This window comes from Lissotriton helveticus, chromosome 6, assembly GCF_964261635.1.
Source record: "Lissotriton helveticus chromosome 6, aLisHel1.1, whole genome shotgun sequence".
Taxonomy (NCBI): Eukaryota; Metazoa; Chordata; class Amphibia; order Caudata; family Salamandridae; genus Lissotriton; species Lissotriton helveticus.
In genome coordinates, this window is record NC_136067.1 from 1920123881 (window position 1) to 1920147080 (window position 23200).

Sequence of the window (23200 nt, forward strand, 5' to 3'; positions counted from 1 at the left end):
AGAACTTTTTTTATCTTAAACCTTTTTCTGCATTTTGTAGCTGCCAATGATATACTGTGTGTAATGCACATTTAAAATAATTTCTTATATGTTCACAGTACTTTCTGTCACAGGCGAGGACCTTGTAGCCCTAAACAAACACAAGTCACTATTCTCCACTGCACCAACCAGAATTTAATTATGTGGTTCTCTGGTGAAGTGCATTAACTAATAGAGGTTTCCTAATGTACCATAGTGCATTTCCCATTGATTAACAAAACATGCATTTAATTTTCATTTAAGATGTGCATTATTTTATATGCAGTTATCCGAAGGTGAAAGACTAAAAAAAGGTACAGATTATTTAGTCTTTTTAGCCACTCCTTTGACCATCACATTTTCCATACATTTGTTTAATGCACTTTGACCACTGCTCCAACTTGATCAGCATCGCCATTTAACCTCACTGGCAGAAGGGTTCTAGCTTACTACAAGTGTGCATGTGTACTGAGTTCATTACTCCAGGTAGTTTCGGGGTGAGGCACATGGGGTGAGCTCTCTGCTGGAATATCTCCAATTTCTCTACATTTCAAAATGCTTTTTTGCGGCCTTGGTCCGTCTGCGACCTCCAAAAAAGATGTGCACTTGAGAACCTAAGAGTCTTGTATACTTATATACATATTTTCCAACTCGTGCAAGTCTCCCGGTGCAGGAGCGATCTCGTCAAGTAACACCGGTGTCTGAATGGTGAGGGAGTGGTTTTGTCCCACTGCTTGGGTTCCCCTGTCCCTGCTCACTTGCTCTTCTGCCCCAGTGTCCTATTTATCTGTCCTTGTCTACATGCGCCTCTGCTCTATTGTTGGGTGTTAGTGGCATAGCGTTGGTGTCACCAGTATTTCTCCATATGTACATCTCTTCTCTCCTTGTAATAACTTTGGGAAAAAACTCACTGTCCTTTTGTGACTCGCATAAGAGTAATTTTTGTGTGTCATTGCAAAGTGGCTCTGCCACCTCTTGTAATGTCATCCGCTTTGCTATCTCATTCATGCAGCGCTCAAACTCCACTGGAGGAACCAAGCGTCAATAGTTGGTCTCCATGGTCTGGCAGCTCAGCGGATACACTGTTTCTCAAGACTGCTTTGTGGTGATTACTAGCACTGCAGGGCTTTCTGTTCCTGGAGGTAAGTGCTCTCATGAGGACATTGCCAATACCATACAATAGGTGGGAATGTGGCATATGCCTGCGACACTCCCTGCCCCGTGGAGGTCTCTTGTCCGCTGATAGCCTCCGTATATAGATCGAAACGCTGAGGTCATAATGCAAAGCCCTGATACTAAGTATCTTTGTTGCCTCCTAGAGTTTTGCAACATCAGCACGTCAGCAAGCGGCCTGCGGAGAGGGATGTCTGTCTTCCAGTGCACCCCTCTGCTATCTGGTCTCGTGGAAGGTACCCGAGGACCAGATAAAGAGTCAGGAACTGAAACTCGTTCATGGCTCAAAATGACCTCACTTTAAAGCTGTTGTAAAAGTGATTGGCAATGCCACAACGGTGAGTTAATGGCATGGCTGATGGTTGTATGATGTCACACATTAGCCAAAAGCTTTACCAGCTCTAGATGGTGTTTATGACACAAACATCAAAGAAGGCAGCAAAAGCTATTAAAACAAATTTTTATATCAATGATGGGGTCATGTTGTCTGGAAACTGTTGTAGTGCAAAATTCTTGAAACTAGGACAATTTTTTGTCCTGGTTTTGCCTAGCCCTTCTTCTGCGGTAGACATAGTCCTGCTTGTTGACACCATGAAATGCGCATAATTTGTGTATTTTCCTTCAATGTTCTTTCTAAGATCCCCTAAACTTAATTTTAGTGACGGGTATATTCTTTCTACTATTGGGAGCCGCAAGCCTTTACAGACATAATGTGCATTAATTAAGTAGTCGGCTATGCTATCAGTTCCTTGGGTCACAGGATGCTGTATCTGGAAGCCTGTGCACATATTGTGTATGTTTATTCACCATTGTTGCCAGATTTGAGGTGACCTTAACGTGCAGCACGACACCGCTGAGAGTCTTGGATTTGTTTACACCTCTACGCATGGTGTAGTGTGTGGGCCGTAATTCCTGGCATTTACTAAATGTTAAATTCCTGGAAGGCAAGCAAGTTAATTGTACCCCCCTGTGGTTTAATAGCTAATGCATGCTGCTTTGTTCAAAACAAAATAACGTAATTCTTCCTGTCTCACCGTTACAAGTTGTTTCGCTGTAGACGTCAGTGCTACACATTTCTCCTGACTTGCCAAATATTATGAGATAAACCCAAGCCTTATTGATTTTAGGAGATATATGGTCCGAAGAGAAGTTGTGAATTTTTGGGGGTTCCGTTCAAATGTTTTTCTGCTGATATTCAAACATTCACACAAAATCTCAAGATAGTTTTGACCTTTCCAGCAACGCAACGTGGTTAAATTGTTGTGTTTGTGTCAAGACTGTTCTGAGGATTCCTGAAATGACGCCTCAGCAGATATCTCAGGAGTTCCCTCTAAGAACACATCTGTCTGTTTACCTCTTCTGGTGCATGCAAGGCTGTTCTTTCCATCTCTGCCTTCATCTATCCAGGGTTCTGGTTGCACATCCATCAGTAGGTGTGCAAGCTGAGAAGTCCAGATACTAAATCTGGAAATGTGAAAGAGCACACCTCCCTATGAGAGTGGCATCAAAGTTGGGGATTTGACATTTCATATCTTCTTAGGAAGCTGGCTTTTATACTTTCAAAAGGGCAGGTCCTGGAGGATTTTCACTCCATAAAAACATGTTAGCATTCTTGTTATTTGTGTAAAAGAGAGATTTTCTGTAGCAAGAGCAGGTCTGAAATTGAAAAATGATCTAGGTAGCCACCTTCACTCTAATGGAGTGGACCTCACTGCAGATGAATGGATTAAGTTCAGATAACCAATCCAGAACCGCATTTTGTTTGGTAAGGAGATGTTCTGTGAAGAGTTGCGGCTCTCGCTAGTAACGTTCTGTGCATGAACAGTCTGATGCGAACCACATTTTCTGAATATATCCAACTATGAGCTGTTACCTTTCAAGTAACTAAGACAAAAGAATGTCTTCTCCCCAGTACAACTTCAAATGCTTTGACCCGAGCAGCAGCACAGCACAGCTTTAAGAACTTCTAAAAGTCTCTGTGCTTCATTTCAAGCATAATTTATAATCTTAATGAAACTTGGTCCAAGGACAGAATGATCCGCAGCAGTTGACTGTTGGTCAGTATGTGGTGACATCATCAAGCAGGTATCCTTGCTTTGGGGTTCTAGAGTGGCTCAGGTTTGAATCATCATTAGGGAACACTGGACCCCAGAGTTCATGACCAAACCAGAGATACCAAACAGGACCTTCTGTAGATGACCAAGAGTGGTGAAGGCATGTTTACACATCTTCGGGTTCTGTTCAATGGCATGTACATTGTGGCCAAAGGTGTCTTGAAAAGTCAGCCTTGCCTGGAGTTGACTGTTCCCAGGACATTCCATATATTTCCATTGGGAAACAATATAGATTGGTCAAAACACTACATAAGAGAATATTCTTTAATGGAAGAATCAAGGTGGCTAAGAAGTATTTTCACCAAGCGCCTCAGAAGAAGACTGTACATCTAAACTACTTTCAGTTTTCAAGATTAAACGGGCAATCCAGCGAATCTGTCTGCATATTACGCCAAGACATCTTTATGTTTCTACGCAGTGCTGCATGCCAGACATCAGCGTGCAACACTGTTTATTTTTGGAGAAAGGTAAGATTTCCACCAAGTTTCTGAAGTCAAGCCTGGACTTCCAGGAGGCAGGAGGCTGCACAGAGTGGTGTTTGAACAGGTATTAAAGCAGTATACTATAAGAATATTTAAGTTTACAAACCGGAAGTAATTCACTATCATAATTTCCAAGCAGAACAAAATATGTACTAGGGATTGTAGAGAAGCAACATTTGAGAAAATGTTTGAAAGATGAATAAATCAAATCACAACACTGAACTGGGCCATGGAATTTGGGTTATTGAAACCTGGAATTGGGAATTATGAAATATACCAATACTTTGTCCCCAATGAAATAGGCGTCCAGAAAGGAAAGGTGTTTAACCTGAAGTTAACCTAAGGTTAGACAATGACACAGTTTTTACTGCAGTACAGGCCCCACATAGGTTATGGATTTAAGTATTCAGCACATATCTGTGGGCAAATCTGAGCTTGCTGTGTCCAATAACAGCATGCCATCCAATGTAAGAGCCAGATCAACTGCAGCACACCTCCTACTAGTGAGCCAAAAGTAGTATGGCAATAGAAATCACAAAGGCCAGATAGTGGTAGAGAGCAGAATGAGCACAAGTTATCTTGGAATCGGGAAACTCGCACAAAAGAATGGCACCGGACTGACAGGACATTTGGGGGCCACAATACTAGGGTAAACGTTTACTGAGCCAGGTCAGCGGTATGATGAGGCGCATTGGTAAGTGGTTTGCAGGCATCGAGAAGCAGGATTCTTTTGGAACCTATAAGAGTTCAAGTCTGTGTTCAACGTTTCTGTTTTAATATAATGAATTTAGTATGCATGGGGGTAGTTGGCATTTTTAGGGTTGCAGGAAGAAAGATAGCATTTTGGATTGGGGGAAAGATGTCAGCCATTTTGTACACATTTGTGTGTCCGGTTGCTTAATTCACTTATCTCAGTTGAAGAATTGATTACCGAACTCTTCCCCTTCCCTTACTGCTGGCCGGCAAATAGGCTAACCTTACCCGAAGGGTTCCGGTATTGATCAACGAGGACCAAAGTCACTCACAGTATCAGGCTATGCACAAGACACTTTCACCCGTCAACAGTCTCAGTGGCAATCAATTCCAATCTCAAGAGGTACCATGGAAATCTTCTATGATCCCGGCCCTGGTGGTTCAACAGCGAGCAACTCTATCGTTATTCAACGGTTTAACGGGGAAGAAACTGTTTTGTAAGTGACCAGGAACGGACAGCAATAGGAAAGAGATATGTGTAATAACTGAGAAAGACCCACACGTTGTTTGCAAAAACACATTCCGTTTCCGAACTTTCTTGTCATCACTGCCATGAGTATGAGTATGTGAAAAAAGTTAGATTGGGCTGTCTCATGAAAACACGAGTGCATTTCTACCTGTCCCAGTCCGCTAACACGTCAGTTATTCTGCTTAGTGAGGACGAGATCCTGGGAAATAGCCATCGTGTTCTTCATCACCAGGTCTCAGAACTTTTCCATTTGATTTATCCCCGTACAGGTTCCAGGTGTACCTAGCCATGGTAAAGACCACATCATCTACATAGGGGACGCGCTTCCTCTAGCTAGCTATATCCCATCAAGACAAAGGTCAACTGAGCCCAGGATCATGGCCTCTGTCACAAACGAATGGTCAACATGGACCTCAGAAGACAGCATGACTGCAAGCACCGGGGTATGGACCTTACACAATTATCACATCAAACAACCTGATGCTCTTTAACAACATCTGCATTCAGGGCAATGATACTAACTCTTACAATGTTATAAGGGATACTGTGTTCTTCTATAAGCATTCATCTGATAACCTAATACATTCTGGAGCTTGTAGGCGTTGTTGTCCTCAATGTTCATGAATTCAGGGGGTTTAAATTTGGCTCATAGGTTATAGTTTGCTGAAGTGAAAATTTAATTTGAGCATATGTCCCATAGGGGTGTCTCACATGGCTTGGAGTCATCATCTAGTAAGCTTGGTTCAGAGTTCAGTGTTGATTACAGGCACCATAGACAACACTTTTCTTTTCCATTTCAGCGCATTGCCAGGATTTCCATTTACAGTTGTGTAGTTATAATACAGCTGCATTTACAGATCCGTTGGACTCTTGCAAAGAGAGTGCATGTCCTAAAAGTATGGTAGAAAAACCTGCCCTTGAAGGCCGCCGTGCCACATGGTAGCTTGTCAACCACCTTGTTGTACAACTAAACACGACTCATTCCTTCAGCATGTTCCCTTCAAGAATCTTCTGTGTGTTTTTGTAGAAGTAAAATGGTGGCAAACTCCAAAGGTCTATAGTGTCTTGTATTCTTGATAGTGCAGCCTGCATTGCAGTTAGCTCAAGTCACCCAATGACAAGGTGGCACTGCCAGGCGTGCATCATGTCATCTTCAGTCACTGTAGAAGAGCGAGACTTCTTTGGCCCTTCGATCCTGAGACATTCTCTCTCATTTGGAAATGTAGAACGTCTCTATGGTGGATGACACAGCTCGCCATCTGCCTCTCCCCCCTCTATATTCTGTCCACTATAAAAAAGAGATGCACAAAAAATTCCCTCATCCAATATGGCCACTGCGCAACGAGCTGCTGTGTGTCTCCCTCCTCGAAGACCCCATTATTATAATTGCTGGGGGATCCCTTGCTCCTTGTATCCTGCAGAGGGACAAAATTACAACAATAGGTTAGTGCAAACATATTATTGATCGATTAACAATAACAGAATTCCACAAACTTCAGTTGACAATAGTATACTCAGTTTGCATCATTCACAAAGGATCACATATTTGGTAAAGGTACAAATGAAACAACTATTTGCAAAGTCAGTGGGTCTCAACTGTAAGTACAAACTTGTTTGCATTGGCATCAAGTAATGCCAAAATGGTGGCCAGTACGTCATGATGTACGCAAAATCATTTGGCAACATGAATGGACATCTTTTGAATGGGATTTCTGTTAATAAAAGCCATTCCAGGCCATGGTGCATGTGTATGCACGTGCATGCCTCATAACACGTGTGCACATGAAGTCATTTTAAAATGGCTGCCCACGGGTATGCATGTGTCGTGATGGTGGTGGCCATTTTGTTATTTTTAATTTTACATTCCAGCATGGCAGTCAGCCATTTTAGAATTGTAAATTTAAACAGGAGTGTGCAACTTGGTGGCACTTCGCACCTGCTGGGACCTCATAAATAAATATATTATTAAAAAATGTAATGAGAGGGAAGGCGAACAGGACCCAGGAGCAACAGAAGAGCAGAAGGAAAGAGACAAAGCACGTGTGGTGCATGAAAAGATAAACCACAGCACTGGGGAGCAGGCAAAAAGAGAGAGCAACGACGGTGCCAAATAGAGCTTGCACAGGGGTACATGAAAAGACCAGCACGAGCACAATGAATGTGGTGCAAAAAGAGAGCGCTGGAGTAAGAATGTACGCAGGATCAAATAAACAAATGCCCTCCCACAGATTGCTGAAATTGAAAGAAAAATAGTCCCCTCCAGTTAGCAGTACATGGATAAAACTCATCCTTTCAGAACACTGTGATACCGAAATGGTTCTGGACGGGAGGAGCACAAGAACAGGGAATTAAGCTATGAAATCAGGACCACAGACCTAAGATAGACAACAAAGCCATCCAATCATGAGCAAGGGGCTGACACAAAGACCATTCTACGTATATGTAATGCATTAGAAGCAATCGCTCTCTAAGGTGAGTCTTCAAAGCTATGAGTGGCCAACGATATTTTGCCTAAACGTAAACATTAAACAAAGATAGGTGCATAGAGGGAAATCAACAAAGTCCATTTTTATGAGGACATATTTCATCCACCCACAAAACAACCGTAGCAATGACCAAATCATCTTTTGTCTTTCATGCTTTTCAACTGATCCCGTGTCCTGGGGAGTGTCCTTCATGGCTCCTTTCATAGCACAATGAGTGATCAAAGGTAATGGGTATTTTTTCTGCTACACAAAGCCCATACCTACCAACCATAAAAGACGCCAGGGTTATATTTATCATGTAGTTGTGTTGCACTTGCACCACACAATGGGTTGCATGTGCAGCGGAACTACTGAGTGCAACTTAGCAAGCCACGCGAGGCCACCTAGCGTGGTGCTGAGTGGCTTGATAAATTCAGAGTAAGCAACGCAGTGCAAATTGCTGCGTTGCGTTCCATGGGAGGTGCATGGGTGTGCCGACGCAACAACCATAGATTTTGACGCGTTCCCAGATTAACCATTAGTAGTAGACTCGGGAATGCACCAAAACTGCCACACATTCCCAGATGAGTTGTCATAGAAAGAGGAAAATGCCTCAGGGGGTTGTTTTTGTGCAGGAAGGTTCCCCTTCATTCACAAAATAACCCTACTTACAACGCAGGCGCCCTTGCACCACCGTGCAAGTGAGCCTGCGTTGGCAATAGGCAGCACATTGGGCGCCAGTGCTTGGGAAAGACTGGAATGTGCAGTATTATGTTAATTAATGCACATTCTTGCCCTTTCCCTGTCATGAAAGGTAACTTGCTGTGCTGAGTGACATATTGGTAAATATACCCCAAAATGAAGTCTAACACTGCACCTGACAGACCCCAGGTTTAGAACGTCCTGCAAGGGGGGGGCACCTTTGCTGCACAGAAAAGCAAGAGGCAGAACTCTCTCCCAACAGGAATCAGAAACCATCAAAACGACTTGGAGTTGTAAAAGACCTGAGGGTTTCCAGCTGACTTACTGTCGCCCACTACAACCAAGATGACCATACAGCACAGGTATTCGTCCGACACCCAATGCTCCGACATGGACCTAGCGCCCCGCTGGAGATAGTAGGTAGTGACAAGATTCATGCCACTTACCCCACACTCTTCGGTACCACCGACATGCTTAGGCACAGCGTCAGGTACACAGCATCCTCACTGGAGCACTCCTGGTTCACATGCACTACATCCCAAAGCTTCTCAACGAGGTTCCACCATCACCTCTTTCAACCACACCTGAGGAAGGACTGCCACAAAACTAACAGATACTGGACAGAGCTTCAGGCCCACACCAGTGGTAGCAGCTCACTACATAAGCGATGCAATTCAATAACCACAAATTAATTTTTCGTAGAATGCTAACAGGAATGTATTTTTGGCTGGAAAACGTGGCCAAAGTACACAAACATTGCAACCTGGAGTGGTACATAAGCTGATGAACATGTATTTTTGCACACATCTAATAAAAATGTCACAATAATCTACAATAGCGCCATATCACTCAACATTCTCTGGAACAAATCCTTAATCACACCATCTTCCAGAAAACACTAAACTATATAAAATGTCGAGGTGTTTGTTTCATTGCTCTCACTCAAGCAATTGTTAACTTGTTTTAGAATTAAACATTTAAAGGTCAATCAATTCAAATAGAGAGAAAACTAGGAACATCTTCAGTGACTGCGGGAAAACATGGACACTGTGTTGATAAAATATTAGGACTAGCCCATCTCCACAGTCTCACTGACAGCTGGAGCACGATGAAGCAACAACATTTAATAGCTCTTACTAATTTTGACACTTTCAATCGTATGCAAATATTGTCCCCTCCCTTTCATTAAGGTTTTTAAAATTAAGGATGACCCCAAACCAATTTTATTTCTACCAATAACTAATGAGTGACCCATGTTTGCCAGCACATCTCCTGCTCCCATCTTTGAGAGCTCTTTGTTAGAGTGTCTAGTACCAGGTTGACTCAAAAATTCAATGTACCCAAGTTTCCTGCAACAGAATTCCAAAACGTGCATTCAAAAACTCGAGCAAATTTTCAATTCATTTTTAAGGGCTTCCTCCTATCACATGACACACCCAAGGTATCACTTCTAAATTCATATCCACGTTTCTTAGTCATGGAACAGTCGCCTCTCTGATGCTGAAACTAGAATTTTCTCTCACTTGTTCATGCAATAAATACAAATATGCAGATTGCAGCTATATGCAGGCAGTGGTTAATCTGAGCGGGTGGCTGCTGTGGTGGCCACTCAGTTTTGGGGACCGGCACTTATTTTTCCTCATCAGACATTTCCAGAAAGTAATAGAGGGAAAACTACACAAACCGGAAAAAAAGAGGAAGAGAAAGATGGGAAAACCACCAGCAAGGCAGAAAGCAGGAACCTGCAAATGTGAGATAACGGGCAGGGAGTGTCTGGCAGTGGATTAAAGAGGCATGAGGTGGATTCCAGACTAGCCAACCTTGGTATTCCGCAGTGACATTTAATAGCGCTAGATACGGGCTTCTGAGCAGCGTTTTGGGGCCCATCGGGAGACGGGGAGGGGAAGAACCGACCGGAAACAAATGTAAGGTGTGATAAAGGCCGCGTTATTGGGAAACAGGTGCATCCTGAAAATATACCACCTCCTTGGCCTTTGCCGTACAAAACTAGGCCTAACTAAATATACATATACCTGACCAAAACCCCCCCACCCCTAAACAGTTCCCCGCCAACAACATAAACATCAGTACCAATTACCCAAACGCCTGCCTCAACTGTTTAAACACCTGCCATATGTACACTCCCTCCCCCTCTGCCAGGAAAACTCATTCCTCCTATCCTACCCCCCGTTTAACTAGGACAAAGCGCCACCCTACATAACTTTCCAGCACCTGCTCCCAGCGACAACACATCCAGCCAACCCTAACTCAGAAACGCACCTGCTTCCAACAAAACCCTTTTTCCCATCCCGGAACTATCAGGACCCAAGACATACCCCCCGCTACCCCCCATCAAAACATGACCTAAAGGGAGGGCGGGTGGGACAACAAACAACCTGCCCCCCGGCTGCTGGGTCATTGTCCCACGAAATGGTGCACAGTGACCCAAAATGGCCGCTCTTAAAGGCACTAGCCCAAAAAGAGCCCAATGCCGCCCAAATCCCACCGGCTAGCCCAACCAGCCCAATCACCCTTCCTGTCCCCCGTCTAAATCCTTCCCGCCACCCTTCCTCCCGGGGCCCCAAAATCCCTGGGGGAGCGAGCCTCCCTCCGGTCGGCCACCCCCCGCAAAGCCCCATTGGGGCCCATCGGGAGACGGGGAGTGGAAGAACCGACCGGAAACAGATGTAAGGTGTGATAAAGGCCGCTTTATTGGGAAACAGATGCATCCTGAAAATATACCACCTCCTTGGCCTTTGCCGTACAAAACTAGGCCTAACTAAATATACATATACCTGACCAAAACCCCCCACCCCCACCCCTAAACAGTTCCCCGCCAACAACATAAACATCAGTACCAATTACCCAAACGCCTGCCTCAACTGTTTAAACACCTGCCATATGTACACTCCCTCCCCCTCTGCCAGGAAAACTCATTCCTCCTATCCTACCCCCCCTCCCGTTTAACTGTCATGACTCTGCACATTAATGGCATGCCAATCTCCAATGGCATGCCAATATAGTGGCAAAGTCAGGTTTCATTTATTAAAATCCCGCCCCATTCCTGTGCACCTGCACGTCCTGTGTTTAATGTGTGTCATGTATTTATTCGTGTCATATATTTGCTCTTAAATGCGCGCAATTCTGTTTCTGCATTGTTTTCTGTGCATTGTATTTTGTATAAATATTTAATTTCATCGTATTCTTTTTCATCGTATTCTTTGGATGTAGTCACTAGGATGATTGGTTTACGTTTCCTTCGAGTGCTAAAAAGACTATTCAGTATCATTGGAGGGGCCCCGAGAGGTCTACTGCCTTGCACGCTAAGCCGCCTTTAGTCCTTTCAGCTCGCAGCAGCTCAGCGTGAACGTGCGCACGTTCTTTCCTGGGTGCGGTCTACTATTTAAACCGCACCCAGGCTTCTGGATAATGCTTTGCCTTCAGTCTGCTTTCCAGGAAGCATCGCGTCTGAAGGCTCCGTCAGCAGCACAACCTGATTGAAGAAAACCAGCTGGGTGATTTTATCTTCAGGCTGTTTCTCCGACCCTCGACTCCAGAAGGACAAGAAAAAGCTAAAGATAAGTTCTTTTGATTCTTTAAAGGAAAGGCGCCCATCGCAAGAAAGTCTTTAATAATTTTTGGAACATTTCTGTTTTCCTGAGGAAAAGGAAGACATCAAGAGCAAGACTATTTTTTGAAATAACAGAACCTTTGATGTTTATTCAACTAATAAGAATAGAGTTTGTGTATATTGCAAGAACTAATTGTGATATGCTAATAATAATTAAGAGTTATTTAGGAGTTTAGAGTTAAAGGTCAAGGTGATTGTATAGGTAGTTTTTTCTTCTTTTTGTGTAAACTACAGGATTTTGGCACAAAAGAATACGGAATCCCTGATAAGGCTATTTATGAAAACAATTGCAAGTAAGTTAAGGTTGGTTCAGAGAGGAAATCTAAAGGGAAACTTTAGAGGAATTATTTTGTAACTGTGTTTCCTTCTTTCTTAGTAAATCTAGCCATTAAAGACTACAAGGACCCCTGACACTTGACAAGAACTCTAGACGACAACTCTTCTAAACAAGACAAAGAAATACTAGACGAAGGACTAGACTACACTGATCGCAGGTAGGAGTCAGAATTTATATCAGCACAAAACCTAGCTGGGAAAGAGGTAGAGAATTTCAGGAAGAGGTTAGGTTTATAAGTAATTCCTTACTACTTGTTGTTCGCAGGTCGACAGCAAGAATCTTCCAAATCTTCAAACGTCCAGTACCGGCCTTCCTCCCTAAGTTCTAGTTTTAATCTTAGCTGTGAATTTAGATCAGCAAGTTTATTGTTAGTCTTTTGGGAAGTTGGTCCCTTGCGTTTCTGCGAAATCTACTGCGTCTTCCAAGAAGCATTCGGCTCAGACCAAGGTAAGGGACGACGTAGCTTGGTTTTGACAGAAGGCAAAGCCCACGAGTATTATTTCGCCCAGACGCAATGGACCAAGTTACCTTACAGGAGATAGCTTCTGTGCTAAAAGACTTAAGAGAAGAAAACGCTTCATTGCGCAGGGACATGTCAGCTTTACAGACGGCATTTCAACAAAAGCCACTTTTAAAACCAGCAACTTTTCATGTTTCATCTTCTGAGGCTCAACCTCAGACCCAAATTCAGGTGGTGACTTCTGTTCCAACCCCTTTAGCTCAACCGGAAAGGTTTTATGGAGATAGTAACACATTTTCCATATTTATGCAACAGTGTCATTTACATTTTTTAGCCAAGAAATCAGCTTTCCCTGATGACTCTTCCAAAGTAGCTTTTATGTTATCTTACTTTGGCGGAGATGCTGCTCTTTGGTCTGTTCCTTTAGTGGAAAAGGATGATCCTATTTTATATAACCTCAGAAATTTTGAGCGAGCGTTAAAAAAATCTTTGCTAAACATGTTTTTGTGCAGTCATCAGATAATGATCTGCTTAATTTAAAGCAGGGATCTTCTGATTTGCTTCATTACATTTCTCAATTTAATCGTTTAGTGCTTGAGGCCAAGTGGCCATATGAAAAAAGAGTCTCACTTTTTTATAGGGGTTTAAGGGATGACTTAAAGGATATGGTTACTCAAATCCTAGAACCTCCAGAGGACATCGAAGAATTCATAGATTTGGTAGTAAAATTAAACCATCTCTTAAGTGAGAGAAAAGGAGAGAAAGGAAGAAGTGATCACAAATTGTTGTTTGTAAAAGAAAGAAACTTTACTTCTCGAGAGCCAGGTCCCAAACTAGATCCTGTAGAACCTATGCAGATTGGTTCTGTTCGCGGTCCTTTATCTAAGGATGAAAAGGACAAAAGACGGAAATTGAATCAATGTCTTTATTGTGGCAAGACAGGCCATTTTGTAAAGGATTGTCCTACTCGACCTAATAAAATTAAGTCAAAATCCTCAGAAATCGCTTTAATTCAAGAACAGCCGGAAAACTAGAATACTCAATGAAGGATGAGGTCAGTTTATCGAGTGCAATTTCTAGTTTGGCCTCTACTGTACCACCTTCTGGATGTAAACATTTTTGTATCTTAGTAGAATTAAGGAGTTTACAATTAACATTCCAAACTTGGAAGGTTGACGCAATTATAGACTCTGGAGCAACGGGTAATTTTATAGACACACACTTTTTTTCTCAATTAGGATTTAGATCTCTCCTTAAAGAGCATCCTGAAATAGTAAGGGCAGTAGATGGAAAAGAACTGACTTCAGGGCCTATCAACAGACAATCTGAAATTCTTGAAATGGACTGTTCACCTATTCACAGAGAAAAGATCCAATTTGACATAATTGACGCCCCTCAATTCAAATTGATTTTAGGAATTCCCTGGTTAATACAACATAATCCAAATATTGACTGGATTACCAAGACTATTACTTTCGCTTCCACCCATTGTCAACATCAATGTTTTCTTTTGGAAAAGACAAAAGATGTAATCCAAGGTTTTGATTTTAATTCCGAATCTACCTGTGTTTTGGCTTTAGAAGGTGTCCCTCCTGTTTACTCTGATCTTTTGGACGTTTTCGATAAAAAAAAGACAAATACCCTTCCACCTCACAGGGATTTTGATTGCAGAATTGATCTGGTTCCCGGAGCTACCTTACCCTGCAGCAGAATTTATGCCTTAACCGAAAACGAAAATGTACATCTCAGAGAATACCTTGATGAATATCTTGCAAATGGTTTCATTCGTCATTCCAAGTCACCTGTGTCATCTTCTCTTTTTTTCATTCCGAAAAAGGGAGGAGAATTGCGCACGTGTATAGATTATAGAGCTTTGAATAATGTAACCATTAAAAATAGGTATCCTCTACCCTTGATTCCCACATTATTAGACCAAGTTAAAAAGGCTACCATTTATACAAAATTGGACTTACGCAGATCATACCATCTGGTAAGGGTTCATAAAGGCGATGAATGGAAGACAGCATTCCGCACTAAATTCGGCCTTTTTGAATACCAAGTTATGCCTTTCGGACTCTGTAATGCTCCAGCTGCCTTTCAATTTTTTATAAATGAGGTACTGCACGAATTCATTGATGTATGCTGTGTTGTCTATATAGATGACATTCTTATTTTTTCAAACTCAGAAGAGGACCATGTTCAGCAGGTTCGCGCCATTCTTAAAAAATTGCTTTCCAATTCTCTATTTGTAAAGTTGGAAAAGAGTTTGTTTCATGTTTCAAGAGTCGAGTTCTTAGGATATGTCATCAGTCCTAAAGGAATAGAAATGGATCCCAAAAAGGTAGAGGCAGTAGACTCTTGGCCCAGTCCCACTACAGTAAAGCAAGTTCAAAGCTTTTTAGGCTTCGCGAATTTTTATCGTCGCTTTATTCAAGACTTTTCTCAAACTATCACCCCCATTACCAAGTTGCTGCGAAAAGGAGTGAAATTTGTGTGGTCTGAGCAAGCTGAAAAAGCTTTTCAGGATTTAAAGAAAAAATTTATTTCAGCTCCATTTTTAAGTCATCCAGATCCCAGTCAGCCTTTTATCGTGGAAGCAGATGCTTCACAGTTTGCTTTAGGAGGCATCTTATCACAAAGAAATGTAAATACAGGTCAAATGCATCCAATAGCTTACTATTCCAGAAAACTATAAGAAGCAGAATTAAATTATGCCATTGCTGACAAGGAACTTTTGGCCATAAAAGCAGTTTTTGAAGAATGGCGCCACTACCTGCTAGGTACTCGACACCCTGTAACAATTTATACCGATCACAGAAATCTTCAAGCCTTAAGATCTGTGAAAGCTTTATCGGCTAGACAATTGAGATGGTCAATGTTTTTCAACGACTACAATTTTGTAATCACATATCGACCTGGAAAAGAGAACTTAAAAGCTGATGCTTTATCTAGAATCGGCGAAAACCAAATAGAACCATCTTTAGAAGTTCTTCCTGTAATTCCTACATCTCGATTTCAAGCCAGTCTCTCGGTATGTGATGTTATTACTGAAATAAAAAAAGAATTAGAAAAGAAAGATTTGGAAGAATGGAAAAAAGAACATCCTTATTTGCAAGAAAAGGATAAACTGATTTTTGTACATGATCTCATCTTTGTTCCTTCTGATCCTATCAGAAAGGACATACTCCATTTTCATCATGACTCCTCCTTGACAGCTCATCCTAGCATAGTCAAGACTTACGAATTGATCAAAAGAACTTTCTGGTGGCCTACTATGTTTAAAGATGTACAACAATATGTAGAAACTTGTAGTGTATGTATCCAGAATAAATCTTCTCATCAGGCTCCAAGTGGTTTACTAACTCCACTTCCTATTCCACCTCACCCGTGGCACACAATCTCTCTAGATTTTATAGTAGAATTACCTGTCACAAAGAAAGGTTATACTACCATTTTGACTATTGTGGATCAGTTTTCTCGTATGGCAAATTTCATTCCTCTAAAAAAATTACCTACTGCTTTGGAATTGGCACATCTCGTAATGATTAACATCATACGTTTACATGGAATTTCGTCAGTGGTCATTTCTGACAGAGGATCTCAATTTATTTCCCGTGTTTGGCGAAATTTGAGTTCCCTTTTGAACATGGAAGTCCGATTATCTTCAAGTTACCATCCTCAAACTGATGGTTTAACGGAACGCACCAATCAAACTATAGAGCAATTTATCCGCTGTATGTTAACCAGTCAAAATGAAGATTGGTCTGACCTTTTAAGTCAATTGGAATTTGCCTATAACAATGTGGATCATACATCCATAGGTATGTCTCCGTTCTTTTGTAATTTTGGCTTCCATCCTAAAAAATTTCCAAGAGATACAAAAGATATTACTCCTGTACCAGCTATTTCTGAATATGTGTCTAAGTTATCTTCCATCCAAGATCTGGCTAGATACCATTTAGCACAAGCAAAAGAAAATCAGAAAAAATCTGCAGACAAACATAGGTCAAAACAACCTAACTACTTACCTGGAGAAAAGGTTTGGTTAAGTACAAAAAATTTAAGGTTGAAGGGCAACCGCAAATTCAATCCTAAATTCATCGGTCCTTTCCCTATTGAAAAACTTATAAATCATGTTTGCGTCAGATTGGTTCTTCCTACAAAATATCAAATTCATCCTGTGTTTCATGTTTCTTTGATCAAACCCTTCCATCCTCAAACTCGTTTTATTCAGCCCCCTTCGTCAATCACTGTAGAAGGACACCCAGAATTTGAGGTAAAAACTATTTTGGATTCCAAAAGAGTTAGAGGAAAACTTTTCTATCTCGTAGATTGGAAGGGTTACGGTCCCGAAGAAAGATCATGGGAACCATTGGATCATTTAAAGCATGCTCCAAAAATAGTGAGAACTTTTCATGTATGCCATCCGAATAAACCAAAACCAGTCTCACCAGTTTTAGGGGGGATTTTGAGAAGGGAGTACTGTCATGACTCTGCACATTAATGGCATGCCAATCTCCAATGGCATGCCAATATAGTGGCAAAGTCAGGTTTCATTTATTAAAATCCCGCCCCATTCCCGTGCACCTGCACGTCCTGTGTTTAATGTGTGTCATGTATTTACTCGTGTCATATATTTGCTCTTAAATGCGCACAATTCTGTTTCTGCATTGTTTTCTGTGCATTGTATTTTGTATAAATATTTAATTTCATCGTATTCTTTTTCATCGTATTCTTTGGATGTAGTCACTAGGATGATTGTTTTACGTTTCCTTCGAGTGCTAAAAAGACTATTCAGTATCATTGGAGGGGCCCCGAGAGGTCTACTGCCTTGCACGCTAAGCCGCCTTGAGTCCTTTCAGCTCGCAGCAGCTCAGCGTGAACGTGCACACGTTCTTTCCTGGGTGCGGTCTACTATTTAAACCGCACCCAGGCTTCTGGAAAATGCTTTGCCTTCAGTCTGCTTTCCAGGAAGCATCGCGTCTGAAGGCTCCGTCAGCAGCACAACCTGATTGAAGAAAACCAGCTGGGTGATTTTATCTTCAGGTTGTTTCTCCGACCCTCGACTCCAGAAGGACAAGAAAAAGCTAAAGATAAGTTCTTTTGATTCTTTAAAGGAAAGGCACCCATCGCAAGAAAGTCTTTAATAATTTTTGGAACATTTCTGTTTTCCTGAGGAAAAGGAAGACATCAAGAGCAAGACTATTTTTTGAAATAACAGAACCTTTGATGTTTATTCAACTAATAAGAATAGAGTTTGTGTATATTGCAAGAACTAATTGTGATATGCTATTAATAATTAAGAGTTATTTAGGAGTTTAGAGTTAAAGGTCAAGGTGATTGTATAGGTAGTTTTTCTTCTTTTTGTGTAAACTACAGGATTTTGGCACAAAAGAATACGGAATCCCTGATAAGGCTATTTATGAAAACAATTGCAAGTAAGTTAAGGTTGGTTCAGAGAGGAAATCTAAAGGGAAACTTTAGAGGAATTATTTTGTAACTGTGTTTCCTTCTTTCTTAGTAAATCTAGCCATTAAAGACTACAAGGACACCTGACACCTGACAAGAACTCTAGACGACAACTCTTCTAAACAAGACAAAGAAATACTGGACGAAGGACTAGACTACACTGATCGCAGGTAGGAGTCAGAATTTATATCAGCACAAAACCTTGCTGGGAAAGAGGTAGAGAATTTCAGGAAGAGGTTAGGTTTATAAGTAATTCCTTACTACTTGTTGTTCGCAGGTCGACAGCAAGAATCTTCCAAATCTTCAAACGTCCAGTACCGGCCTTCCTCCCTAAGTTCTAGTTTTAATCTTAGCTGTGAATTTAGATCAGCAAGTTTATTGTTAGTCTTTTGGGAAGTTGGTCCCTTGCATCTCTGCGAAATCTACTGCGTCTTCCAAGAAGCATTCGGCTCAGACCAAGGTAAGGGACGACGTAGTTTGGTTTTGACATTTAACTAGGAAAAAGCGCCACTCGAAAGCCCCCATACGGCTTTCGACCCCCCCTAGGGCCCCTGCACCTTTGGATACCTGTGCACCCCTACCGCCCGGTCTACTGCCTCCTTCAGCTGCACAATATAGAGCTCCATCCCATATCTCGATAAATGTACTCCATCTTCCATGAAAAAGTAGACCGCCCCATACTTCAGCTCCGGGTGCTCCATTCTACCCACTCCTTCCTTCTCACAAAAAGCCCGCATCTCCCTGTTAATCTTCCTCCGAGTCTTGTCAATAGCCCCTGGTCTCTCCGCCCCCCTCCAACATCTCCTGGGTATGAATTCCGACCAAATGACATAACACCCCGCCCACTGTCTCCTGATCTTCAGCAAATCCCTCCTTATTTGTTTCACCAGTGCCAGTCCCTTACACTGCACTAAATCATTCTCACCCAAGTGGATGACCACCACATCCGGACAGACCCCCCCCGCACAACATTGTTCAAAACCGGCACCAACTCGTGCCAACGCATGCCCCCTTTTCCCCTCCAATGACACCTAAACAACTGTTCATCCAATTCCAGATTGAGGTTCCTGTGTTTCTCCCATTCGGCCCTCTCCGCTCTCTTTACAAAGGAATGGCCCACCACGTATATGCTTATCGCTGCCGCAGTAGGCCCCGCCACCGCACCTGCAAAGATACATATGTAAGCAGTGATCCCAAACTTCAAGTCTACTCCACCACTACCCCCGCATCCTGACATATGTCTGATTTCCAGCGTCCCAGCTTCTTAATCTCCTCCTTCCCCCAACCCTTCCGTGCCGCCTCCGTCGCCGCCCCGATGCGAAAGGAATGCGTCCCGAATTCCTTCGGGTCCTCACCCATGGACCGTAGGGCGTGCCGCAGGACCCACAGCAACTGCGCAGCTGTCACCCGACCAACCTCTCTCCTGCCAAAGACCTCCGCACCATCCTGCACCCGTCCGGCCGCCAGCCTTCTCCACCATTCCGCCGGACACACTGCCTCCGATCCCCCAGGACCCAACAACACCCAAGTGCCCTCCCCACGCTGATCTGTCTTGGACCGTCGAAGCCGCACCGCCACCTCCCGGCTGCGCAACTCCACCTCCCCCCAGGTCAAACCCGGACGTCCTTTCAAACCTACCAACTCCGACACCCGAAAGGCTCCAAAAAACATTCATGACATCAGCGTAGAAAACAACACCGTCTCCGCCTGGTCCCTGCACACTACCGATAAACGGCCCACCAAGCCCTCCAACATCGCCTCCGTAATTGGCCGTCTCCGCCGCGCCCGAGCCCCTTTTTCCCTCTCCCAACCCTCCAGAAGACGCCCCCCCAATTCTCCCGCCGAAGGTGCATAACCCCACCAGAGCTTGCCCATGAAAGCCACCCCTGCCAGTTTTCCTGCGATCGTCACTCTCGACAGTCCTTTGTCCATTAACCCAAGCATGAAACGCACCACCTGCTCCTCCCGACGCCACTTGCCGCGCTGCCTTACCGCTCCACCACGTAGAAACTCCAGCCACGCCTGCTCATAACTCCTCCACGTGGACGCTGCCAGGGACGACCTCACCAACTGAACGACCCACGCTCTCCCACCAACCACAGCTCCTCCGGCACCTGTGTCTTGTCCGCCGCTGCCTCCGTGGCTAGCCCATGGAACCTCCGCCACTGTGAACGAGACAAAGCATCAGCAATGTCATTGTCCACTCCTGGCACATGTTGAGCCTGGAACAAAATATCGTGTTCCAAACACCTCAAGATGAAAATGCGCATCAACTTCAGCACTTGGGGCTCCCTCGCGGACTGCCGGATCACCACCTGCACCACCGACATATTGTCCACCCTGAACAAAACACGCTTGTGCACCAACTCCTACGCCCACACTGTCACATCCACCACCAATGGGAACAGCTCCAGGAACGCAATGCTCCTACCCCCCGCCTGCCACTGCTCCGGCCATTGCTCCGCGCACCACCTGCCTGCCCAGTAGAGTCCAAAACCTCCGACTCCCGCCGCGTCCGATGACATTGTCACGTCCCACTCCCAGTCTTCTGGGGGCGCCATGGGCACTCCATTGAAACGTTCCAGAAAAGCCAGCCACATGCTCAGGTCCTCTCTCGAGCACGCCGATAGGCGCACATGATGATGGGGCAGCGTCAACCCGGACAAGGTCACCCCCAGTCGCCGAAAAAAGGTCCGCCCCGCCCGCACCACGCGGCATGCGAAGTTCAAATGCCCCAGCAACACCTGCACCTCTCGCACCGTCACCTTTCGCCTGGCCAACATGCCCTTCACCAAGTCCATCATCACCACCCTCTTTTCCTCCGGTAGGCGTGCTTCCATGGCTGCTAAATCGAGCTCTATCCCGAGGAACGACAGCACCGTGCTGGGACCTTGCGTCTTCTCTGGCGCCAAAGGAACCCCTAGGTAACCCATCAGGTCCGTAAAACTTTCCAGTCGCTGCTGGCAGTCCGTCGAACCGGGCCGACCCACCAGGAAGAAGTCGTCCAGGTAATGCCTTATCGCCTCAGAGCCTGTATGCCAGGAAAAAACCCACTGCAAGAAGTAGCTGAATCTCTCAAACAAGACACACGACACGGAGCACCCCATGGGAAGCGCTCTATCGACAAATATGAACCCGTCAAACTGGATCCCCAGCAACTGATGATCCGCCGGGTGTACCGGCAGCAACCGAAAAGCCGATTTTACATCGCATTTTGCCATGAGCGCCCCCGACCTGCCGTCGTCACCAACCTCCTCGCGACGTCCACGGACGAGTACGACACCGACGCCAACTCCGCTGAGATAAAGTCGTTCACCGACGTGCCCTCCGGCCATGAGAGATGCTAAATCAGCCGGAATTGACCTGGCTCCTTTTTCGGGATCACCCCAATTGGTGAAATGATCAAATCCGGCAGTGGCGCCTCCTCAAAAGGCCCCACCATCCTCCCTTCCTTCACCTCCTTGAAGAGCTTCTCCCGGACGATACCTCTGTGCGCGTTCACCGACTTCAGGTTCTCTGCCCATCGAGCGATCCGCGGACCCTCGTAGCCCAACCGGAAACCCTCCCTGAAACCCCGACGCAGCACGGCTGGATCGTCCGCCCGCGGATAAGCCTCCAAAAGAGGTTCCAGTCGGTCCAGCCTAACGGGTGTACGAGCCTTTTCCCAGGGTACTCCCCCCCTCCTGCCGCCCCCTTCCCCCTACTGGGCACGGGAGCCGTGTGCTGGCCCTGTGCGGGGCCTCCCCCAAGCCCCAGCAGCGCGCCTCCGGGTGGCGTCTCCCGCACGCGGAGCATTCGTGCCGGAAACGGCACACCTGCCGGAGACAGGAACCTCTGTTGAAGTCCCAGCAGGCCCCGGCGCTTTGAGTGCTCCCGGCTCCCCCCGCCCCCACGCCCCCATGAGTGGGGTGGCCCGAAAAGGTGGGCGGCGCCAGCGGCAACCCACTGGCCGTGTAGATGGTGCGGCCAAATTTTGCCCCACTCATCGTCTGCTGGTACAAGTCCGCGTCCAACTCTCCCCACTTTGCCTCCGGATCCGATGCCATGCGCGCCCGAAACTCTTCGTCGTAATGCGACCACGCATTGCCTCCGTACGTCACCTGCGCCCGCCGCACCACGTCCATGTATTTGAACAGTGCGACCGCCCTGTCGGGGTACTTTTCGCAGTAAATGCTGGCATAGATCAGGAAAGCCGCCGACCAATTCTCAATGGTAACCGGCACCTTAGGCCGCCTGGCTAATCCCTGCTCTTCCTCCTTCGACCCCTCTTTGGCCATCAACTCCCTGTGGAGCAACTTCAAAATCTCCACATACTCCCCCTTCCATATCTCCTCCCTAGTTGCCAGTGACAAATGCGCCCCCAGTGGCTTCGCCACCCCAATGTACGGCAGCTTCCTGACCGGCACCTCACAGCTCTCCTTCGCCCCGTCACTGGACGCCGCCGACCCACCGGACTTCGGCGCCTCTCCCGTCCCCGTGCTCACCGACGCCGCGTCACCCGCCGCATCCGTACACACCCCGGCATCCATCACGTACCTGCCCTTCACCAATCTCACCTCATCCCCTCCCCCAGCATCCGTCCCCACCGACACCTGGCATCCGCCATCCACACCCTCCGCCTGGCCTCCATGAGGCCCGCCCAAGCCACTCCCCGCTCGTGCACCGGTCTTACCTGGCGTCAAGGCTGGCGTCCTCACCGGATCCCGCCGCCTAACCAGGTCCGCTGGGGGGCCGTCACTCGCAGCACCGTCTGCCGGGGGCGTACCTGTAAAACACTGCCTACAACATTACTCGCCTCCCCCTCCCCCTCCCGAAGCTCCCCCTCCTCCTCTGACTCAATCTCTCCACCTCCCTCCACCAAGACCCCTCCTGCGTGCACCCTACTCAGACCGGCCTTGTCCCTGCACTCCGTCATCAGTGTCCCTAAATCCACACTCCCCCTTCTCCTGTCCTCCGCTTGGTAATCAGAGTAACCTGCCAAATTGCTGCTCCATCCCCGTCCCCCGGCGACCGGATCGACCCATCGGGAGGGGGGCGTTGGAGACCTATGGCCCTGCCATCCGCTGTCAGCACGCACATGGTCCCTCGTTGGAGCGCGACCGCCCGTACTAGGCAGAGCCGGCCCAT

General features: G+C 45.4%; 1 protein-coding gene across 1 annotated transcript in view; it reads right to left on the minus strand.

Annotated features, from left to right (window-relative positions):
* Positions 1–2953: 2953 nt before the first annotated feature.
* STUM (stum, mechanosensory transduction mediator homolog) overlaps positions 2954–23200 on the minus strand; it is a 320454-nt gene continuing 300207 nt past the window's right edge. Inside the window, exon 3 of the mRNA XM_078649876.1 lies at positions 2954–6424. Within this exon, the coding sequence (XP_078506002.1) occupies positions 6328–6424 (97 nt within the window). The 3' untranslated portion in view covers positions 2954–6327. The remainder of the gene's footprint in view (positions 6425–23200) is intronic.